This window comes from Macadamia integrifolia, chromosome 7, assembly GCF_013358625.1.
Source record: "Macadamia integrifolia cultivar HAES 741 chromosome 7, SCU_Mint_v3, whole genome shotgun sequence".
Lineage (NCBI taxonomy): Eukaryota > Viridiplantae > Streptophyta > Magnoliopsida > Proteales > Proteaceae > Macadamia > Macadamia integrifolia.
In genome coordinates, this window is record NC_056563.1 from 24900942 (window position 1) to 24925481 (window position 24540).

At 38.3% G+C, this 24540-nt stretch overlaps 1 protein-coding gene across 1 annotated transcript; it reads right to left on the reverse strand.

Annotated features, from left to right (window-relative positions):
- Nucleotides 1–1280: 1280 nt before the first annotated feature.
- On the reverse strand, nt 1281–21707 carry LOC122083150 (T-complex protein 1 subunit eta-like). The gene is made up of 14 exons (XM_042650862.1): nt 21547–21707; nt 21142–21402; nt 20194–20319; nt 19907–20110; nt 14432–14601; nt 14195–14330; nt 13307–13423; nt 13012–13131; nt 12830–12928; nt 12655–12744; nt 2804–2891; nt 2469–2557; nt 2313–2387; nt 1281–1691 (listed from the first exon to the last, which is right to left on the reverse strand). Exons 1-14 carry the CDS (start codon nt 21559–21561, stop codon nt 1593–1595), a joined length of 1689 nt encoding a protein of 562 aa, XP_042506796.1. The 5' UTR covers nt 21562–21707; the 3' UTR covers nt 1281–1592.
- Between the last annotated feature and the right edge of the window lie 2833 nt (nt 21708–24540).

Sequence of the window (24540 nt, forward strand, 5' to 3'; positions counted from 1 at the left end):
TCTACCCATTTCAAACTTAGAAATAAGGGTGTCAATTGTCTGGGCCATCGGATCGGTTCTTTAATGAACTGAACCAATAAGTTAATTGGTTCCAAATCTTAGATCCTATTAACTAATAAGTGGGATGGTCCTTAATAAAAAAATCCCGTACACATGCTATTGTAACCGAGCATCGCCCATTGGTTTTATACCCAATTCGCAACTAAAAAGTTTCTCTGGGTCTTCGCAAATGGGAGCCAAAATTCATGAAATTAAAATTACCAAAATATATATTCAATAATATTATAAGGCAAGAACCGACAGCATAAAATAGAATCCCCCACATCTATCCACACCCGCACTTTTCTTTTTTCCTTTTTTACAAAATAAACAAAGAGTGATTATTGATTAGGATTTTCTTATTGGCATTCATGAATGTGTCAAATTATTTTTTTTGGTCCTTTTAGCAAGATACATAACATTTTAGTAAGGTTAATATTGTCATTTCACATGTATTCTCGAAAAATATGCATGACAATGATACCTTATAAAATAACATAATATTAGGTCAATTTTCAAATTATTTTTGAAAACTCTTTTATAAAAACATTCCTCAAGGCCGCACCATGAGAAATATAGTCATTTGCCTAAGCCAGGACGATCTTGCAAGATAAATGGGCCTCCAGGTTGGCTCCACAACCTAAACAAGTGAAAGACGAAGAAAAACAAGATGGGTTTGCTAGTGTTGTTCAAAGTTCATAGAATATACACTTCTCCCATGTGTGGTCTTAATAATGTGATGTCTTTTTTTCCATTTTTTATAAGAAACTAAGAGAGATTACAAATCAGTCTTTCCATTTTTTATAAGAAACTAAGAGAGATTACAAATCAGTCAACAAGGGCCACACCATGAGAAACATAGAGATCTGCCTCAGGACAATTTCAATCTTGAAAGATAAATGACTCTTGATAGGCACCAACAACAGAAACAAGTGAAAGATGAAGAAAAACAAGACAAGTAATCCTATCCAATGTTAGAGCAAAGAAGCATCTAGCTTAAAGCTGAAATTGGACCAATATAACACCTTGGCCTTCACCTTCCTATGCAGATGCCGGAAGATGGAAGGAATGTTCCATCCGGGCCCGGACTGGTAATCCATTCTTCCAACTTGCAACGCCAAGAAGGGTCTGATCTAAAACAATCTGATTAGAACATGCCACAGATTGTATATACAGGACATTTCTTGATTCACCTTTCCTCCCAACATCACCAGCTAAACTTGCACACATGCCAGTTCAACTTCCTCTCAAGAAATAAATTTTCCTTCCACCGTAACATCTTACCAAATCAAAATTTTGATTACATACCAAACTTTTGCAGCCACTGTGCCTTAAGAATATCTACCAATTGACGATGGCATATGCTTCGGGGCATCAATGTGTTCTTAACCCAAGGCACATCATTTAACACATCTACAGCCTACAAGTAGGATTAATAATAAAATGGAAACACAACCTAAAAGAACACCAGACTGAACTGAAAACCTCACTGCAAAAAACAGGTTTGAACCCCAGGAAATCTTAATACATGGACTTAAACCCAAGGAAATCTATCACCTCCTCATGCCCCGTCCACGGCCTCGGAAAGCAGCCCCACCACGTCCTCGGCCACCCATAGCACTGGCAGCAGCATCACCCTGTGCACTCTCTGACTGCATTTTTTAACAAAGTCCATAAACAGTAAATCAGAACATTTGCATGAGTGCAACAAATACCTCTCAAGAATTCAAGCATGAATCCACGGCAACCATAGTTCTTTTAATGATTTCTTGGTTGCATGAAATTATTTGGGGATAATGTGGCCAACTGAAGCTTATTTGCCACATTATTTATTCAGTTGATATAACCGCAACATAAGCAGAGAATGGCCTGGATAGGCCACATATTGAGGGCATATCTCGACCATATGGCCACAATGTATAAGGATTTTCCCTTGTTTTTTCAATGGTTCATGTACTCCACATAGTACTAACAAATGAAAATTATTTAAAGCATTGAAATGGTAGAGAATTGGATTGATCAAAAAACAAACCAAAAATAATGATACAATGCCCACCAAATTTGGGCCGCATTAGACACTGTCACGTATACAAAAATGCTGACTGAAGCTCAATTGGAAACACCCCCCCCCTCTTTTTATTTCCTTTTTTCTCACTTTTTTTTCCCATGGAACGGTGGAACCATAAAGACACCCTGAAACCAACTATGAACTTTTGTCCTTCAAAAATTAGGAATAGATTTTCCAGTATCAATTTGCATAAATTTCACATTACCTTGGGGTTTTTCACCGTCTCATCCACACTTAGCACAAGGCAAGCAGCCTCAGTCGCAGCATTTATGGCATTTATCTGCAAAGATGGTTATCATAAACATGTCATGACTGAAAATGGCACAAAACCCGTCCAGGGGATGCAAGTACCACGAAATACCTTCACAACTGCAGGCTCCCATACAAAGTTGGCAAATGAATCTGCAATTCCACCAGTGTTGATGTCTACTCCATAAAGTGCACCCTCGCCTGTGATTATCCTCGTAAGCATCATTCAGAAGAAACTTTGTTAATAACTTTGGTCCTAAATATAACCACCCAAAAGTAAACTGATGTTCATAACAATCCAACTAATTGAAAATTTGGCAGAGAAGCTGAGAGGGGCTGAGATTTTATGGATTTGGTGATCACAATCATCAGATTCAGTCAATCTGGGCAAAGCTAAAAGTGCAGTGTACAGAGGAACAGGTTCAACCCAAGAAGTTGAAAGCTAACCAGAAGGAAGTGCATGCTTCTGTCTAAGTTTGTTCAATACATCAGTCGCATCAAATCCAGCATTATCACAGAGTTGCAGGGGAATGACCTGTGGAAGAAGTGCATAACACAGACAGCATCATATATGCTTGTAAGTTGTACCAAATTCATGAACAGCTCAATGAATAGATAGAAGCCAAGAGCTGGACAACCAAGCCCTTGTTAACCAAATCAAAAACTTGAATTTTCTATTGGAAAGTAAAAAGATACAATGGCAAAGCAACAAGAAGCATATAAATTATACAATAACAGACAGCAGTGAAGAAAATAGCCCAGGACATCCTTGGTTGTATCCAAAATTTAATGCAGCACATCATCTAACCAAAGAGAATGATTTATAGTCCACAACTCTATGGCATTCACATACAGCATTGAAAAAAGAGTACTATGGGGCCACCACCCAATGGCATTTCAGTTTGTAGACAGCCAGCCAAAACTTGGACTTAGCAGGAGCATTCTATCAGACCTTCAAACCTGTATTACTCTCCAGAACTTCTCCCAAAACAACACGATTGTGAATAGTAATCCAATTTTTGTTGGATTAGTGTACCAGAAAACCTCTATCGTGTTCCAGTGTACAATCATGACTTATACAGCATAAAAGAGAAACCCAGTGCACGATGCTCCCACTACTACAGGGCCTGTAGAATAATTAGTAAAAATGCTAAGGAGCTTCCCCCTCCCCCCTTCCCCAAAAGAAAAAATATTGAAATAAAGTAAAAGAATATCTCTTGGCATTTAGAATTAGACAGTGTAAAGCAAACCTAAGAATTCTTTTGGGAGCTGTTGATGCATATTAATATTAACGGCAGCCTCCTAGATTGCTTTATATATCCTAAGCTAAATATGCTATCTTGTTATCACGTTCTGTGCACCATGGACTTATTCTAGGCATAAAGTTTTTTCCCATATATGAAGAGCTCTCTTGATGACCCACCTTATTGTGGCAATTGGAATGATGATGTAGCAATTCTGACCAATACAAAATGCAGAGTCTGGATGAGCCACGTGTCAAATTTCAAAGCCTAATAAAATCAAACACCCTCCCGTGTACCCGCATGCATACCCATGCATGTCCATGGACACCAACGGTACTCCAACCATGTTGTGCACTCTCCCATGTTTTGAATTTTCATAGCCATATTTTCCCACTTGGCAAACTCCATTTGGGTAGAAATTTGAAATGTGAGCAGGGTACTTAGGCCTATCTGTCTACAAATTTTGGATCCCTATCCGAGCTGCCATGTGGCAGATATTTGGCCCATATAGGAAGCCCTTCTTACATGGGTCCTGAAGAAAACAGGCATCTTTATTATAAGAAAACCATGCCTAAAAGAAACAACATGGGACATAGTTCCAAATAAAAAAAAGTTCTTCTATCTATGCAAGTCTCAGCCAATGCGTTGGCTAAAAGCCTATATCCCATTGTTTGCATCCAATATTTTAACAACATTTGAGGATATTTAAATGCAGTTATTTCCAGGACAATCCTTCCCCATTCATTCTCTCTTTCATCAAATTGTGCCCTCTCAATAAGGCTGATTTGAGTTTGAGTTTGAGTCTTTTATAGGCTCTCACAAATGAGTTTAGAGAGAGCAAATAAATGCTATCTTTTGAGACTATTTGACTCTCAACAAGATTTATTTTATAAAATATGCACATTAAGATGCATACAAGTGATGCAAACTGGGGTTCAAAACCCTGACTATAGATCACTACGGGCCCACCCAAGTAATAAACAGCTCAAAATTTAAGGGTATTGGCAATTTTGAGACAAATCAGGCCCTTAAGAATAAAAGGGCTGATTATGGGACAAATCAGGATTTAACTCTAAAGGGAAGAGAACAATTCTGGAATTGAAGACAGAATATAGAAACACACTAAAAGAAAAAGGGGCTTATACATAATTTTATGAAGTTGTCCTCAATTATAATTGAAGTAGTAAACAAACAAGTTCATCTTCAAACTCCCAACCCCAAATGTAACCAGCAGTGGAAGGTTAGAATCCTCATTGACTCAACCTCTCAACCACGGTTCCAGAATCGCAGGAAATTTTAAGAGCAGGTTCGAAGTTCCTGTCTCTATCAAACCCAAACCCGTAAGAGACCCAAGGATCAATAATTAAAGCAGAAAAAATCTGCAAGTTAGGTCTGGTGGTAAGAATAAAGACCAGATCTAAGTTCAATTCAATGCTCACGGTAGAGTTGTGATTAAAGGCCCAGTATCAAGGGTATAAATCGCCCTACGGTAGGGAAGTAGGCCCTCAAATCTCAAAACAAAACCATGATATATATTCACAGAGTTCTGAAACTTGGTTTCTCAACCCATGATACCACATATGATAGGAATAAGAGGAAACAAATGAGGGAAAAATAAAATAAAGAGGAACAATGACACAACGGAAGGGAACAGAAAAACAACAGAAAGAACTAACCAATGGGAAGAAATTCAGATCCAAGCCAGGGAGGAGAAGAGACAAAGCAGAGAAGGTAGCACACAGCACTTACACCCGTGAGGTACAACTCAACTCAATTTCATTCAATATTCAATCTCTAATCTCCATCATTGGGTTACATACATATAAATAAGAAAATAGAAAGAGACTCGCACTATGAAACTAGAAAACTGGAATCTCCAATCTGCCTGTCGAGGAGCTGCACCAGTACTCCCTGGGCTAAACTGTGACGGAATACAAGACATCGTACACCAACAATCTCCATTCTGTCGAGCCTCTTGTAAAGATAACCTGTAGATGTCTTCATCCTCGTACCTCATCAGAGGTACAAACCCACACCTATTTGGTGCGTCCCTCATCTTCGACAATGAGTAATATTAATCAAGTCCAAACAGGACTCGAACTTCTCTGTAGTAACTGGCTTGGTAAACATATCTGTAGGATTGAGATCTGTATGGATTTTTCTTAAGTGAATATTGCCTTCTGACACAAGCTCCCTGATCTTGTGAAATCTCACATCAATATGCTTTGTCCTTGCATGAAACACCTGATTCTTTGCAAAATGTATGGCACTCTAACTGTCACAATGTAACACTGTACCTCCTTGCTCCAACCCCAACTCACGAACCAATCCAACCAACCAGACTCCTTCCTTGGCAGCTTCAACTGCCGCCATGTACTCTGCCTCTGTAGTGGACAATGCAACTGTAGACTGAAGCATTGCCCTCCATGATATAGCTCCACCAGCTAATGTAAATACATACCCTGTAGTAGACCTCCTCTTGTCTAAATCACTAGCATAGTCGGAATCAACATAACCCGCCAATTTTGTGGAACTTCCCTTGCCACTGAACATAACACCTATATCTTTAGTCTTGCTCAAATATCTGAAGATCCACTTAATTGCATTCCAATGCTCCTTCCCTGGATTACTCATATATCTGCTAACAACACTGACTGTATGAGACAAATCCAGCCTGTTACAAACCATAGCATACATGAGACTCCCAACTGCGTTAGCATAGGGGACCTGAGACATATGCTCCACCTCCTCATGTATTGTAGGGCATTCCCTTTCAGATAACTTGAAGTGGCTAGCTAACAGAGTGCTAACCGGCTTAGCCTTTTCCATGTTGAAACACTCTAGCACTTTTTCAATATACCTCTTCTAAGTTACCCAAAGTTTACCTGCGTTTTTATCTCTAAGAATGTCCATGACAAGGATCTTCTTAGCAGCACCAAGATCCTTCATCTCAAATTCAGCACTCAACAAAGATTTCAAAGAGACTATATCATGTTTGTTCTTTACAGCAATGAGCATGTCATCAACATAAAGCATCAACAAAATAATGGAATTATCATTTGACACTTTATAATAAACACAACTATCATACTCACTTCTTGTGTCTTGTGTAGCCAATCTTCATCATGTGGGAATCAAAGCGCCTGTACCACTGCCTAGGAGATTGCTTAAGACCATAAAGCGACCTCTTAAGTAAACAAACATGATCTTCCTTTCCCTGCACCTTGAAACCTTCAGGCTACTCCATGTAAATTTGTTCCTCTAGGTCAACAAAAAGAAATACAGTCTTCACATCAAGCTGTTCAAGCTTCAAATCAGATATGGCCACCAAAGCAAGTAATACCCGGATCGAAGTGTGTTTTACCACTAGAGAGAATATTTCATTGTAGTCTATCCCCTCCTTCTGTGCATAGCCCTTATCTATAAGTCTGGCCTTAAACCTTTCATGCTCCTTCTCAGATGCTGCCTCTTTCTTACAAAAAACCCATTTACACCCAATGATTTTTTTTCCCTTGGGTTTTTCCACAATCTTCGAAGTCTTGTTCTTCTGTAGAGACTCCATTTCCTCCATCATAGCTGCCATCAATTTATCATGATGTGTATCACTCTAAGCATCATGGAAGGAAGATGGATCACCTATACCTACAGTGAGGGCATAGGCAACCATGTCCTTAAACCCGTATCTCACAGATGCTTTATGAGTACGCTTCCCTTTACCCTTTGCCACAGTATAGGGAACTTCTACTGCTTCCTGTTGTCCTAACAAGTCACTGGATAACTCATTCTCTCTTGATGTTTCTGCCTCACCTAACTCCACCTGCACAGTTGAACCTTCTTTATTTTTATCAACTGCTTGTGAATCGCAATTTGACTTCACTAAATGAGACTCATCAAACACAACGTCCCTGCTAACCACAACTTTCTATGAACTTGGATACCACAACTTGAATCCCTTTAAGCCTTTCTTAAAACCAATAAATATACATTGCTTAGACTTTGAGTCTAACTTGGAACATTGCTCACTCTCAATATGCGCATAGGCTGGACCACCAAATATTTTTAGAATAGAATAATCTACTGGTTTTCCTGTCTATACCTCTTCCAGAATTTTACATTCAATCGTCTTTGATGGAGACCTATTGATGAGGAAACATGACATATTCACTGCTTCTGCCCAAAATCTCTTGCTCAACCCTGCATTCAACCTCATATTACGGGCTCTTTCTAGAAGTGTTTTGTTCATCCTTTCAGGTACACCATTTTGTTGTGGTGTCTTTGGAACTGTGAAGTGACGTGTAATCCCTTCAGCTTTATACAATTCTAGAAACGGCTTGTACGTGTACTCCATCCATTATCTGTTCTCAAGTACTTAATTTTCTTTCATGTCTTCCTTTCTACCTCAGCCTTCCATTCCTTAAATTTAGTGAACATCTCACTTTTATGCTTCATAAAGTAGATTCAGACTTTCCTTGAGTAATCATCAACAAAGGTCATGAAGTATTCTACCCCACCTTTAGATTTTGTTGTTGAAGGACCCCATACATTGCCATGTAAATAATCAAGTACCCCTTTACTCTTATGTTTTGCAGTTTTGAAACTAATCTTGCACTGTTTCCCAACACACAATACTTGCAGAAGTTCAGTTTACAAGTTTTCACTCCCTTCAACAGTTTCCTTTTATGAAGCTCCATCAATCCTCTTTCTCCCATATGCCTTAACCGCATATGCCACAAATAGGTATCATCTGTATAAGATCCTGCATCTGTAGTCACAAATGCTCCACCTGTAATAATGCTCCACCTGTAATAATGCTCCTTATGAGTCTGTATAGATTTCTCGTTAGCTGTCCCTTCATGACAACCATAACACCCTTAACAACTTTGAGAACTCCACCTTCTGCTATGTACTTGCAGCCATTTGAGTGAAGTGCCCCCAAAGATACTAAGTTTTTCCTTAATTCTGGTATATGTCTCACATCTGCTAAAGTTCTCACTATCACATCAAACATCTTGATTTTGATAGTGCCTATCCCAATGGTCTTGCATACAGCATCATTCCCCATTAGGATAGACCCACCATTATATGGTTGATATATATCAAACAAATCCTTATGTGGACACATGTGATATGAACATACAGAATCTAAAATCTAAGAATCAGAAGGTTGATTCTTACCTGGTGATATAGAGAGTATATCTCCATCATCTCCATCTGAACTGTCAGCCATAGTAGCTTCCTCAGATGCCTTGTCTACACCTTTCTTCTTCAAGTCCGCCTTCCACTTCAAGCACTCTCCCTTCAGATGACCTTCCTTCTTGCAGTAGTAACAAGAGACCTTTGTCTTTGCCCCTTTTGATTTCAATCGACTCTTCCCAAATCCCTTCTGATTTGATCTCCCTCTTTCCTGCTCCTTGTCACCTCCGAAAAGACCTTCTCCTTGAGATTTTGTATTACTGGCCTTCTTCCTTGTATCATTGACCAGAAGAATTGTGCAAAATAAGTGAATTTATCCAGTTGAGGCATTCTTGATTGAGAAAAAATGATTCCCTCTAGACAGAAAGAGACTCCTTTCTATACGAGTAGTGAAGAACTATAGAGAGCTATGGTTGGTTGTTGACCAACGAAAAGCGTGGGAGAAAGAAAGAAGAGAAGTGGCTTTAGCCACCTCCCATTCAGTACTCGTAAGCTTGATTTCAACACTCGAACCTCGAAACACAAGATTCGACGCACGGATCAAAACCCTTCTTCCCTACTACTGCTCCGCTATCCTCTGACTTGGCTATGTTATAGGGAATAATACCGCTAAAAAAGACCACTTACTAGCAGATGTCACGCTGGGGACTCTTTCATATGGCTGTAGGTACCATAGAGTAGGGCGGAAGAGTCGTGACTTCATCCATCTCAAGGGTCTCCTTCTCGTACAAGAGAGTTGTTATCAGGTGATCATGTGATTCTAAGAGCAATGAAAGCAATAGTAACGCTTTGTCTTCATCCTCGATCTTAACCTCCAGGTTTGCAAGTTTACTTACGATCTGATTGAACATGTTAAGATGCTCAAATAGATCCGTACCTTCCTCCATCTGTAGAGAATACAATTGCTTCTTCACGAACAACTTGTTCGTTAAGGACTTCGTCATGTAGATGCTTTCAAGTTTCACCCATAACTGCGGTGCATATTCGATACCTATAACATATTGTAAGGCATCAGAAAGATTCAATCGAATTGCACTTACCGCCTTTTCCTCCATCTCCTCCCAATCTTCGTCAGTAATTTTTGCAGGTTTCTTCGACTTCCCCAACAACGTTTTCGCCAAACCCTGTTGTATCAGAAGATCCTTCATCCTTTGACACTAGAGAGTGAAATTTTTATTTCCATTGAACCGCTAGATATCATACTTGACATTCGATCCCTTCCCTGCCATCGTGAAAGTAAACCCTAGAAAACAGAAACCTAGAGACCTGATACCAATTTGTAGAAACGCAACTCTAAAACGATGCACAGAAGATAATGGAAAAGCAGAACAAACAATGCACACAGATTTACGAGGTTCAGCAAGATTGCCTACGTCCCCGGTGAGATGAGATCCTACTTCAATATCAATGGAGAATAGGGTTACAACGCTTGTCCCTCACACCTCTCAGTATTACTTGCATTACAAAGAAAGAAACCCTTGTAGCCGTCCTGCCTGTCAGGGCGCTGCATCAGTAGTCTCTGGACTAAACTATGACGGAATACAAGACATCGTACACCAACACGTCTCAGTCTAGGTTTTCATATTAAGTCATACCGATCCATGTCAATCCAGTCATGATAATGCTACTGGCATCACTTAAACTCCCCCAACACACACGTAGCTCGCGCGCAAAAGAGCTTTTAGGGCATCCAGAGGCATGCTAGTCTCAACTGTTGAGTCGGCTAAAAACAAATTTGGATCTAAGAATACCATCGAGTGATAAGTGTGGCTGAGGTGAGAATGTGAGATTGTTAAGGTGGATGACTGGCACATCCGGAAGAGATAAATTAAAAATGAACAAACCAGTGGTAACTTCGTGATGGTCCTGATAGTTGAGAAGTTGAAAGATTCCTTTGCATAGTTTAAAATCTCAGTCAAAACAATTGAGATCTCGCAAAATATAATTATGACCCATTTCATGAGTTTTGACTGGTTTTACATGTCAAAAGAGAAATTTTTCATTTAAAAAAAAGATTTTGGATTTTTTGCCAAATCACCTACATTTCTTGGTGGAACAAAGTGTTGGGGACTACTACAATGCATCAATAGTGACGATTTTCCGCATTTAAGCAAGATTTGAGTAAAATTCAAACTTGAAAGGTATACCCTTTTTCGTACTGACATAGAGTTGGAGGAACGGTTTTGTATGTGTGTTTTTTAACCTTGGTCACTTGTACTTGACTACTTACGACCATAGTTCGAGATCTCGCTAAAATCTCATATTTTGGAAAATGACAATATCTCGCTCGAAATCTCAATGTCTTGCCAAGATTTCAGTTCATTTCTCGATTTCGACAAGACTTGACCAAGTCACATTATTTTTCGAACCGCATTTCGATGATATTTCTTGCCTTTCTAGCTTGATCTCGCCTTTTTCACCTGTCTCGCCCTCCTGTGAAAAAAAAAAAACCCACAAGACTTTGTGTTTTGGTGCTTCTATTTGCCAAATCTCGCCTCTAAAGTAGAGATTTATCAACTTAAACACTTAGATTGAAAATCAACAATTTGAGATAGCTTTTAATTCATTATGCTTATTTATTTACACTTTTACTTGAATTATATGTGTTCCAAAAGTACTAGATGTTGTGTGGAATAGCCTAAGGTAGACCTATGCCATAGACTATCAGCCTAGGGTACAAAGTCAAAGTACCATTTTAGGTTTGATTTTTAAAAGTCAAATGTTTCCACTATATTTGGAAGGCCAAAAATGGGCTAGATGACAAGTTTCATAGGCTAACTTGGCCATATGGCCATCGAAGCCCATCCCTGAGTTTTCCCGAGTTATCATGTTAAAAAATACATAGTTTTTCCGAGATCCTAAGATCTCGCCAAATATCAATTTTTGGCATGGGTGAAACCATGGGTGAAGCCGAGACCTCAAGCCTTGCTTGTGGCACTTTGACATTGTGTAATATTAATTGGTTTTTCTCCATTTCTAATCACATTTAGTTGCTTTCATTGAATATTGTGTTCTCATAAATTTATGTGTAGAATTTGCTATATTTGAGAAAGTATACAAGGTACGGTGTACGCTACCAACATAGGGTACAAATCCAAACTACCATTTTAGGTGTGTGTTTTGTTTACAATTTAAAGCTTTCAATTGGATGTACTGATAAGGAGGGATAGTTTGCATATAAGAGGGAGCTAAAATAGCTATGGGTAGGCCAAAAATTACCTTGGAAGATGTGGTAACAAAGATATGGATGCCTTAGGCTTAGCAATAAATATGGCTTCAAACAGAGCTGAATAGTGAAACAAGATTCATGTAGCCGATCCCATTTAGTAGGAAAAACATTCAGTTGAGTACTTTTTTATCTCCAAGAAAGTCATTACCCCAACCCTCTCTTCCATCAATACAATCCTTGATTATAATTGAGAGGGGGGGAGGAGTAGGAGGGAGAGTGAGAAAATATATACAGGCTATTCTTTTTGGTGGCTTATTATTTCAACAAGATTCTTTTTTTTTAATGTACATAAGATGCTTATGGCACAAGCAACTATAAAGGAAAAAAACATTCCCAAAACCACAATTATCGATAAACCAAGATAAATATGTTTTTTTCTCAAAAAAATTATGCAGCAAGCTAATCTAACCACAGTCCCAAGCACTACAATCAGAATTATGTTGGTGGTTGTTGGATTTATTCTCACAAGTGTCAAGGTCTATCTCTCAACTAGCTACCCAATAAGTTAATAACACTGTCATCACTGAAACCCTTCTGAATTAACCAAAGATACTAAATTCGGACAAACCTCCAGACCAAATTTATTACCCATCAGAGGAAATAGAAAGAGTTTATAGCACCAAAATATCTACCTCAAGTGCTTTTGCATAGGAGTTTATGAAAAGCTGTGACTTCCCAGCTATTGTTCGTGCATGTTGCCTCAAATACCGACTAATCTCCATCTGCCACAAAAAGAATAGGCTAAATGACTATCTCAAGAGTTCAAGAAAAGTTAGGAATGAAGTCTTCTCAGGATTAGTAGCATACATCTATAGCACCACCACCAGCTACAACAGTAGAGTTTTTTAGAGCCCTTCGGACTATCATAATGGCATCATGTAGACTCCGCTCAGCTTCATCAATGAACTGAAAATAAGCAAAAGGCTTAATAATCCGCAAATAAACAATAGAAATAACAAATTGTTATGTGCCTTTAAGCAATGACACACCTGATCTGCTCCACCTCGAAGAACAATTGTCGCTGTTTGACCTGATGGACACCCACTAAAGATATTGTATCTCTCATTTCCAACTTGTCTTTCCTCAAAGAGCTCACATGACCCTAGAACCTTTAAACCATCAATACATATTTCAGTTAAAATGAAGTTAAAAGAGGGAGGAAGTAAAACTGCTAAGGCTTTGGAAGGGCTAAAAGGACGAGATGCTGTCATGTTAAAAGCTCAAGAAAGATGAATTCATTGTGGATATGATAATGTCACAACTAAGAGATAATTAGGCGTGAACCTCATTAACAATGTTGTTGACAGACGTCTGCACAGTTCCACCAGTCGCCGCAGAAACCCGTTGCAGATCCTCCTCAGTTACACGACCAGCACAGAAAATATCTCGATCTGCAAAATACTGTTAAAAAACCAAGCATATGATGGACCCATGGTTTGATAATCCAGGTTTTACACAATAATAAACTTTTTATCATATAGTTACGACCTAATACTAGACTATTCTTTTACGCATGAAAGATAACTCACACTGGAAAACTTAAACAACTTTAATTTCTTCCAGTATAAATGACCAACAAACAATTAAAACATGGTTTCCTGGATGACCCCTGAGATAGGGGTTCCTGTACAGCTCAAATGTCTATCATATGCAGCCTTACCCCTGCTTCACAGAGAGGTTGTTTCCTGACTCGAACCTGTGACCACTTGGTCACAATGGAGCAACCTTACCGTTGCACCAAGGTCCACCCTCTAATACATGGAAAAATAAATATTTGAAAATCAGGACTATCAAGTGGGTGAAAACTTATGTATGGACTACCAAGACCAATAAATGGGAGGCATATGAGTGAATCAGGCTCTGAAAATTGACACGTGACTAATACAGACCATGTGCAATCTATCCAAAGGTCAGAATTGCCACATTAGCCTTCCATGTGACACAAATAGGTGGGCCACAAAGAAAACCCCTTCCTACCTGGGCCATGCAAAGAACCTTCTGGAAATATAAATATTTACTACAGTAATATCTACAATTAAGATAACATGTCAAACCAAAGATGCTAGTTCTTATTGCTTCCTTTTTCCAATTCTAAATCCAATAATTTTATATTCAATATAGTTTTCAAAATGAGAACAAAATAAATGTTGGAAATTAGCAGAAGAAAAACACCTGTGTTGCCAGATCACCAATTGCCAATCGTGAGAGGATAATTTTAGCACCACTCTGTATACATTTATCCAACTTATCATAGATTATATTCCATTCAGCATCTACAATAGATTGATACTGTGAGGGATCTGAAAGCCTGCAACAGGAAAGTAGTAATCAGCAAGATTAAATACAAAACTTCATCCCCCATCCCACCCACCCCCAAAAAAAAGACCAAAAAATTTCCAAATCCCCCACCTGATCTCTGCATTTTCTTTCTCAGATTTCAATTCCAACTCAACATTCAATAACAGAATCTTTGGGTTTTTGAACTTCTTTGGCTGCTGCTCAAAGCCAGCATAAGAAAATGTCTTCTTGAAAGCAACACCATTTACAAGAAATGAGTCCTGCATATTACCCCCAGGAACCTACAGCACAAAACAAACTTCCTACAATGTTAGGCTTCAAAGACTTCAAAGCCAACCAAACTCCAATTATAATTTCATTAGCTATAAGAAGGGGGAAAAGGATAGTCACATAAGTAGGCCTGCCTACAAATTGAATGAACCAGTCAGGTGAACAAAGAATGCAAAACATCTATAAAACCAAAACTTGACTCAGGTAAAAAATGATAACTAAATACAACCACCTTAAGTCTCAATAAGCTTTAAAAAAAACAAGTATTAAAAACATGAACACTTAGATCAATCAAATTACATCAAACAATCAAACTAAATGTGTATCAAGCAAATGGAAGATAATCAAAATATAAAAACACAAACAGCAACCGCACAAAACAAACTAAATCAAATCTTGTTATGTAATACTTTACACACGTGTGAAGGCAACCAAGAACATTGTCAAACCCCACCCCTTCCCTTCCATTTATGGCAAACAATAAAAAAGCTAGAAGAGCAACTTCCACAAAATATTGTAAATTTTGTCAGTGGCCCATCAAACAGAGTATGCAAGCTACACAAGGATCTATGGGTTGAAACAGTCACCTAGAGCCTGGTTCAACAAGTTCAACTCAATTTCTATTCGTTGTGGGTTTTCACAAAGTTACTCTGAACATTTTTGTGTTTGTACTGCGCCATGGCTCTAAGGTGGTTGGTTTTAGTTGTCTATGTAGATGACATTATTATATATGGAGCCAATGCATCCAAAATTGCACGAGATGAAATCATATCTTCATCAACATTTTCAAATGAAAGACTTGGGTGCCCTCGGGTATTTTCTAGGCAGTGACGTCCTACAAAGTAAAAATCTGTCACAAGAAAATATGTGTAAGACCACTTATGAGGTTTGTATGCTTGCCTCCACATCAGAAGTTTGGTAATGTAGGAATGGATTTGACAACCAAACCAGTCCCAAAACTGCAGGAAATTATAAACCAAAGAACAACCAGATTTCCACCAAAATAACCAATTAAATCAGACCAACAGAACAAAGCAAACAGCAGCTATCGATCTCAAAAAACCCAGTAATTCTATGACTGAACAGTACCGGATGGGCAGAGATCAATCAAGGACTGATAACAATTCAAAATAATGTCAAACAATTGGTAATTAATGATTCAGAATCTGAAAATCACAGCAGGAATCAACCCAGATCAATCGATCTCAGTTCAGTCCAAAACAGATCACTAAAAGATGAAAAAACAGAGATTTTATAGAACTTCCAAACGGCTGGTCAGAACCAGCCCTAACTTAGGCCGAGTTCTCCTTGGATGCTAGAAAAGCCTCGATCAAAATTGTAGCCCCAACAGAGAACTAAAACTGCTACAGGTTCTAGGAACCGATTGTGCAGAAAAAAGAGATTTTCTGGGCAGATTCAAAAAAATAACAAACCTGTCTTATGAACAGTAGCAGATCTATGAAACAAGCTTGAGAATAACTAAAAGAGCAATAAGAAGATACTTGTAGAACCCTCCTGGACTTCACGCCGCAAGGAGTCAATTGGATCAAACACCAATTCCATCAGCCTTGATCAAACACAAGACAACTCTTCATGAAGAAGACAATAGCAACAGCCATTATTTTTTTATCAAAATCATTCTAGGCCTTTAGGAGCCTCCTCTTCTTTATTTATAATGTTAATGGGGAAGGGAATTACAAAATAAAAAGTTCCTCAAAAAGGAAACCAAATATTCTCCTAATACAATAGTTACTAAAAACTGAAATTAGAAACTAGTTGAAAAAGGAAACTAACTACTAATGACTTGACTCAATTAATAACTTGACTCCTAAGGAAACTAATATAAATCAAATCAAGCTCAACTAAAAAGGAAACTAATGAAAATGGAAACTAACTAGTAATCCCGTACTCAATCTTAGAGCCCCCCTTTTAGACCCATAAAAGTGGTCTATTACACTCAAAACACATGGGATCAACGGCCTAACATGTATAGAACCCAACCCTAGGCTTATTCCTAATAAAACAAGCCTATTTTGGTAATTAATCTGCATCAACTCTCCCCATCTTGAAAAAATTCATCCTTGAATTTTGCAGTGATAAGAAGGAAACAACATGTGCATAGCAGCTTTAACCATTCCCAAACAAAATTCTAGTTGCTTGTAGACTTTTGGAAGGTAGTCTTCAAGGTGTGGAGCTTTCTCTTCAAAGAACCATGATGGCATAACAAACTCTATATGCTCAACCTCTGAATCAATACCAACTGTGAATGTCGTGTGCATAGAGTCGTCAATGTTGGTAACCTTCTTATCAAGGATTGGAACAAACTCTTCCTTTTCATCATGAATCTCAAAGACTTGTTGTGAAGTGCTTTCAACCACTACATCATTGTCCACGGCTTCAGTCTTGTCTACTATGCTCTCTTCAATGCAGAACTCTTCTATTGAATCTTTTGTCTCTTGACCTTCTGTTTTTAAAGCTTCAAGAACCATCTCTTCAATGTGAACCTTGACTTCAAGTTCTTTTGGTTTGTATAGAGGTATCTTCACTTCACATAGAGGAGTTGTGGCTCTTGGGGGTATTGAAGTGTTAGGTTTAGTGGCTGAAAAATTCTTCTTGACCTCCCTAGCTTGGTAACCAAACCTTCTACTTAGCTATGCCATAAGTTTCTCTGCTCGAAGAGCCTTGTCAAAGCAATCTCTCACTGTATACACATTAGTAATACTAATTCTTCTATTAATTTCAGCTCGTAATCCCAGTCGAAACTGAGAAATTAATTGCCTCTCATTCTTCCTAACGCCTGTGCAAGAATAAAGTGCATCAAACTTTTTCATATACTCCACCACAGTCATATTTCCCTGACGAAGAGAGTTCAGCTGGTCTTGTATACGAGCTCTGAAATTACGTAGCAAGTACTTATCAGATAGTTCTTGCTTCATCTCTTCCCATGTAGTAGGTTCTCTACCACAGTCCTCCAGTTCATACTCATAGGTTCTCCACCAATCACGGGCAGCCTCAACTAGCTTGGCACAAGCTAGTTTTATCTTCCGTCCCTCAGGAAAGTCATAATAATCAAAATAATCATCCAGAGCAGCTACCCAATCATAGAACAATTGGGGGTCATATCTCCCATCGAACTCCTTCAGATCGAGTTTGACCTTCTGTGAATATCCAGAATACCTCTATTGCACAGGACGCTCAACCTCAAAATATCCTCTTCCATACTCTTCAACAATAGGTTGTGCTATCGGAACCCTCTGTGGTGCTCTCAGATTAGGGTTTGCTCTCCTGTTAGCCAACTGAACAGCTACATTCAATGGGGTTTCCACTTCAGGTGTTGCATGTGAATCACCGGTAGGTTGTTGTGGTTAGGTCTCTACAGCCAACAACCTTGTATTCAGTTCAGTCCGCAAAGCTTGCGATTCAGCTTTCAATTCAGTTCTCCATTTTGTAGAAACTCCATAATAGAAGCTAGGGTGGGGGTGTTCTCAGCCATGCTCTGATACCACTTAATGTAGGAATGGATTTGACAACCAAACCAGTCCCAAAACTGCAGGAAATTATAAACTAGAGAACAACCAGATTTCCACCAAAATAACCAATTAAATTAGACCAACAGAACAAAGCAAACAGCAGCTATCGATCTCAAAAAACCCAGTAATTCTATGACTGACGGGCTTCCCACCGCAAGGAGTCGAATGGATCAAACACCACTCCCTTCCACTGTGATCAAACACACAGCAGTCTCAACAGAGACATAGCAGTAAGCTTCTTTTTTTTTTCATTCATAAATCGTTCTAGGCTTTTAGGAGCCTCCTCTTCTTTATTTATAATGTTAATGGGGGAGGGAATTACAAAATAGAAGGTTCCTCAAAAAGGAACCCAAATATTCTCCTAATACAATAGTTACTAAAAACTGAAATTAGAAACTAGTTGAAAAAGGAAACTAACTACTAATGACTTGACTCAATTAATAACTTGACTCCTAAAGAAACAAATATAACTCAAATCAAGCCCAACTAAAAAGGAAACTAATGAAAATGGAAACTAACTAGTAATCCCGTACTCAATCTTAGAGTCCACCTTTTAGACCCATAAAGGTGGTCTATTACACTCAAAACACATGGGATCAACGGCCTAACATGTACAGAACCCAACCCCAGGCTTATTCCTAATAACACAAGCCTATTTTGGTAATTAATCTACATCATTTGGGACTAGTGATGGTGAAAACTTTGAAGACAAGCACTAGTATAGGAGGCTAGTAGGGGATCTTATTTACCTAACTGTCACTAGATTGGACATATCCTTTGCTATTGGCAGTTTTAGTCAATTCAAGCAATCACCAAAGAAGATTCACTAGAGGCAGCTTGTTGTATCTTACAGTATTTGAAGGGGGCTCCTGGGAAAGGGCCCATTTATCGTCCTCATCAGAGAGTTGATCTGGTAGGATTTTATGATGATGACTAGACTAGATTGGTGTTGATGGTGAGAGGAGATCTACCACGAGATATTACAAATTTGTTGGTGGCAATCTAGTCATCTGGAAGAGCAAGATGCAAACAGCAATGGCTAGGTCCGTTGTTGCGGCTAAGTATCGAGCTATGGATCATAGTCCAACCAAGTTGATGTGGTTGAAATTGTTACTTCAAAAGTTTGGTTTTCCAATCACTCAAACCCATGAAGATGTTTTGTGATAATCAAGCTACTATCTATATTGCAAGCAATCCAGTATTTCATGAGAGAACCAAGCACATTAAAGTAGATTGTCATTTTCTGGGAAATTTTGTCATGAGGATTGTACTCCATTTGTCTCTTCTCCTGATCAGCTTAGTGATGTGTTTACCAAGCCTCTATTTGGTCCTACTTTCCAGAAAGGCTATTCCAAACTGGGCATGGGTGACTTGTATGCTCTAGCTTGAAGGGGAATACTAAAGATTGGACCCTAGGCAAGGGAGGAAGGCAAAATATTACTGGACCGCCTTATCGCCTAGTCGTCGCCTAGGCAACGCCTTGATAACCATGATGGCCACTTGATTTTAATACAAAATGTCAATGGAATGAGCTACAATTTCAAACCCACCGCTAAATATGTTTGAGCAATTGAACTCGAAAAGGAAGAAGGAACATTTCAAATAGCCAAGTCCAAGTACCTGATGATTTTATTGGGCCACTATAATAGAATAAGACAAACTTCTTACAAAGGATTAATTTGTGTTGTGCCACAACAGTTTGATTAATAAACCACAAATGTAATTCAAAGACAAATGATTTTAGCTGTGTATATGTGAAGCTCGACAATATTTGAGGCTTGTATACCTTCTTTATCCCAATCATATTTAGTCTATCATCATTGCTAATAGCAAGGACAGCATCCACAACCATAGAAGCAAAGAACTCCTTTTCTCCACCAATAAGCTTTGAGGAGAGTGTCGTCGCAGCACATTTGGCCAACAAGCTTTTCTTTTCTTCCAGGCTTTTTCCCTTAATACTTACTGCTAGTTCCTTTATCTTGTTAATTGCCTGACACAAAAATTAAAAAGTTCAGGATGGAGATAATTTGGCACCACAGCAAAAGGAAAGAAAATATACTCCAGAAAACATACAAGAGAGCATGCAGTTCGATAACTCCGTATCAGATTCTGAGGGTGTACTCCATCCTCAATGAAAGGCTTGGCCTCTTTCAAAAACTCCCCAGCAAGAAGTACCACAGTGGTGGTTCCATCACCAACCTGCACACAACAAAATGGTCAAAAACTCCAGAAGGTTAGTATGATACCAAAAAATCCACATGGTTATCAATTTGTGACCCAAACTTCTAAGAAAACCAACTCATAAAGAGATAGAAGTCAAACCATCCATTGCAGCTATGTGCACATTGCGTACATAGATCATTTGAGACGTGAGTCTAAAAATCTACACCTTTGAGGAGGCATTTCTCAGATTTAATGGTTACTATTTAGAGAACATGTAAGAGGGTCAATCATGTAACCTATACCTTGAAGGTGTTCAATACACTATTCGAGTCATATATAACCACTTGAAGATGCCTAAAAGCAATTTCTTTGCAAATGTCACATAATCATTGGATGCACTAAAGATACAAAGATATACCATTGAAAGTGTTTTTCACAACGTTTGCCAGTGAAAGAAAATGTAAGATGTTCAATCATCTGACATAAATAACAAGGGCTTTGAATGAGTTCAGAATGTAACTTCATCCGTAAACACCTAACTTTAAGTCATTAACCATTTCTTCAAGTGTTACCCAGCATTACTATGCTCCCTGGGAGATTAGGACTTCTATCAATGAATTACATGGGTGTGGAAACGTATCAGAACACGCCAAGATGAAAGAAAAGGTATTTCCTTCTGGATAATATTTCAAGGAAGACAACATGAGCAATCTACCCTAAAGCTGCTATAATGGATCAGGCTTCGGCCACAATATTAATAACCTAAATAACTCTCTATTCACAATCCCGTGTACTATTCAGTAATCATTAACAAATGTAAAAATAAAAAATAAATAGGAGTTCCTCAGATAATGATACCTCGGAGTCCTGTGACTTAGCGATGTCAACAAGAATCTTCGCCGCCGGGTGGACAATGTCGAGGAGCTTCATGATGGTAGCTCCGTCATTAGAGATGGTAGTTCTGCCCTTATCATCGTGTATCAACTTGTCCATCCCTCTCGGACCTAGAGTCGTACGCACGACATCGGCCACCACCGTGCAGGCATTGATGTTGCTCACTAGCTGTGGCTTGCCTTGCGACGTATCAGTACCTTCCTTTAACAGAATGATCTGGGGTTGCTGTTTTTCAATCAATAAATACAAAGAAAGACACAGAGGATCACATCTCAGGCACAGTCATATAGAAATATAAATTAGAACGAAGACTAGGGTTTAAAGTAAAGGTCGGAGGCGGCGAATGTGAGAGATAGAGAGAGATTTTACCAGCATCGCCGTCATTGTAGCAGAAGCTTGAGTTCAAAGACTATAGGGTGTCTGTGAATAAGTTGGGGATTGCAGTTGCAGTTCCTACTTCCTTTGAACTTTGGAGTGGAGGAAACCAATGCAGCGGTTTCTTTCTCTTTTGAGTTTGGAGATGGGGTGGGCCGGGAACAGCGGCAACGAAACATCTAGGCTTTTCCCCGGACCGGTCCAAACTCAAACGCATCAACAAACGATGCGAAATTTCAAACGGTTCATTAGTGGTTCAGACAATGAATAGACCAGGCCAACCATCACTGTTTTCTCTCTCCTGAGTCCTGACGGCGGCTTCTAGTGCTTTTGCTTCATTCTGTGGCAAATGATATGTAAATTGATGTAGATCCGTCCTAGTCAATTCTGATCCGCCTGTATCGGTTTGAGTTGGTGACCTTTTTTTGGATCAGATGTCTATTGGTCCAAGAATCGTTTTAAACAAAAACAATATCAAAAACAAAACGAGTCTCTTTCAATTACAAGTGCATCTGTTATGGCGTCTAACCTTCTCCTGAACTTTCTCTTCCTCTCCTGCCATCCTAATGGAAGCAACCTCTTTTTCTAGCAGACCTGATGGTTTGCCCATTCGAAGTTCCATAATAAGTTCTAAGTTTGATCAAAAGCCCTGCAATTTCATTACATTTGCTTCGCTAATCTACTAGGATTCTCACATGTGCTATGTTTGATTGCAAGGAGATTTAAACAATATGTAATTTTTATTTTATATTTCATAATAAATCATTTTTGTATGTAAAATAAAGTAAATGTAATAATCAAATGTGACATAATTTTGAGTCAGTCATATAGTCACATAAGGTAATTATTATAAACAACTTTGTTAACAAAACAAAATTATTACAAAAATTCCTTTCTAAGTTTACAATTTTTACTTCTTTTACCTTTAATTCCCCTTGCAACCAATCGAGGCCATGGTCGGGAGTGATCCCACCTTTTGAATGGAATATTTAAATCTGAATCATTGGATTAAGTAATCCTTATATGTAGATGGGATGTTAGTTTCAACTTTCAACTAAGGGTGTCAAATCGGAACTCAAACTAAAAATCGCATCCATATCCGGCCCGAATACACTGAACCAAATCCAACCCATTATAATATGGTTAAATCCTGGATCTGAAATAAGTATTTATAATTAGGTTTAGTCCGGATCTAGATTTATGCCAAGAATCGATGGTTCTAACCGAAACTGGACCGGATAACTTAATGTCCATTTTTTCCTCTTTAACTAAAAATTTGACATTACTTATATAGAAACCCGATATATTCAATCACTTAAATGATAAATCATCTAATAGAGTTTCAATTATAGCCCAACTCTAAAATCCTTTTTTTTTTTTTTTTAGTTTTTTTTGCATTGGGATTCATGAATCGTGAGTTAAACAATCTACTTAATTGGAACTCTTAAAGTTTAAAGTATTATATTATTCCTCTTCTTTGCATATTGTGTTTTAAAGTAGTGAAATTAATGATATTAGAAGTTCAATAGATGATCGATAGCTCATGATTTTTTTTTTTTTTTCATTATTTGTTAGGGAAGACCAATAACGTAGTGAATAAACATTTATATTTTGTCTTCAAAACAACAGTTGCATACAAAATCGAATTTGAAACTAAATAAGAACTGAATACAAAATCCAAATAGGAACCAAAACCAAATCGAAACCATATTAGATCGGGTATGAGTACCAATTTTCATAATCAAGATCGGACTTGGTCTGGTTCTGGATCACACAAACACTCCTTGAAACCGAAACCGGACCGAATACTTGGTTCCGAACCAATTAACACCCTTACTTTCAACACCGTACTCCAATACGCCAAACCCTATTTTGTTTTCTACACTTCATCCCCAACCTCCTGATCGCGAAACCCATTTTTCCTCCCTGAAGCAATCAATTTTTGGTTCTTTGATACTATTTCTCTCTCTCTCAGATATATTATGCTCTCCTCTTTTAATTGGCACGTATATCGTCGGCTGTAATTGCACCATCGATTATTTATGGCGTCGGTTCTTTCCTTACATAATAGCTGCCATAGTTATCTCTATTCTTACTACATCCTCCCAAAACCCATAATTGAAAAAACAAAAGAAGAAGAAAAAACCCGTTAACTAGTTAATTTTCCCCCAAAAAATAAATAAGTTGTTGCTCTCCCTGCTAATCAGTCCAACTTAGCAAGGAATCACACTACTTGACCTTAGTTAGACAGTTCTTGAACCTTGGAGGATAAGCATGCCAACGGAGAGAAAAAAGAACCAATAAGAGAGCCAAGAAATAGAGATTCCAGTGAGGCCCGTTATTGATCATTGTTTAAGTTGTCCTCCTTTGTTGGCCTATTACAAGTAATGAGAAAACACCTCTCTCCAAGCCTTTTTTCCGAGCGATCATATGCACAGAGCATTAGAGTTCCGATCATAGATAGATAATATGTTGGATCAATGCTAGGGTTTTGAGTATGGGAGTGAGAGAGAAATTTTTAAATAAAAACAGAGAGTGAACGAATAAGATAGGAGAGAGTGTTCACCTTTTGGAAGATTGATCCTTTTAAAGAGATGAAATCGGTGAGGAGTCGATGTCACATGAAGGTGGGAGAGAAAGTTCCTCCTTTGGAAAAAATAAAGGAAAGTATGAAAGATAGAGAAGGGACATGTATGATATGTGTATAATTTCGATGTTATGTGTATTCAATACAATAAGTTTTTTATTCTATATGTCAACAGATTATATTTATGTTTTTATATCATACGGTTCATGGTGATCGTCCATAACCCAAGCCCATATATATATATATATATATGTATTTCTTTTTTTTTTTTAAGTTATGGAAGAGAAATAGATAATAGCTAGGAGGTTTGAACTCATTTACTCATGGATGGGGCAAGCTCTTCTATTATGGTTCATGGTTTCTCTTGGCTATATGGTTCATCTGAGGGAGAGATTGAGCTT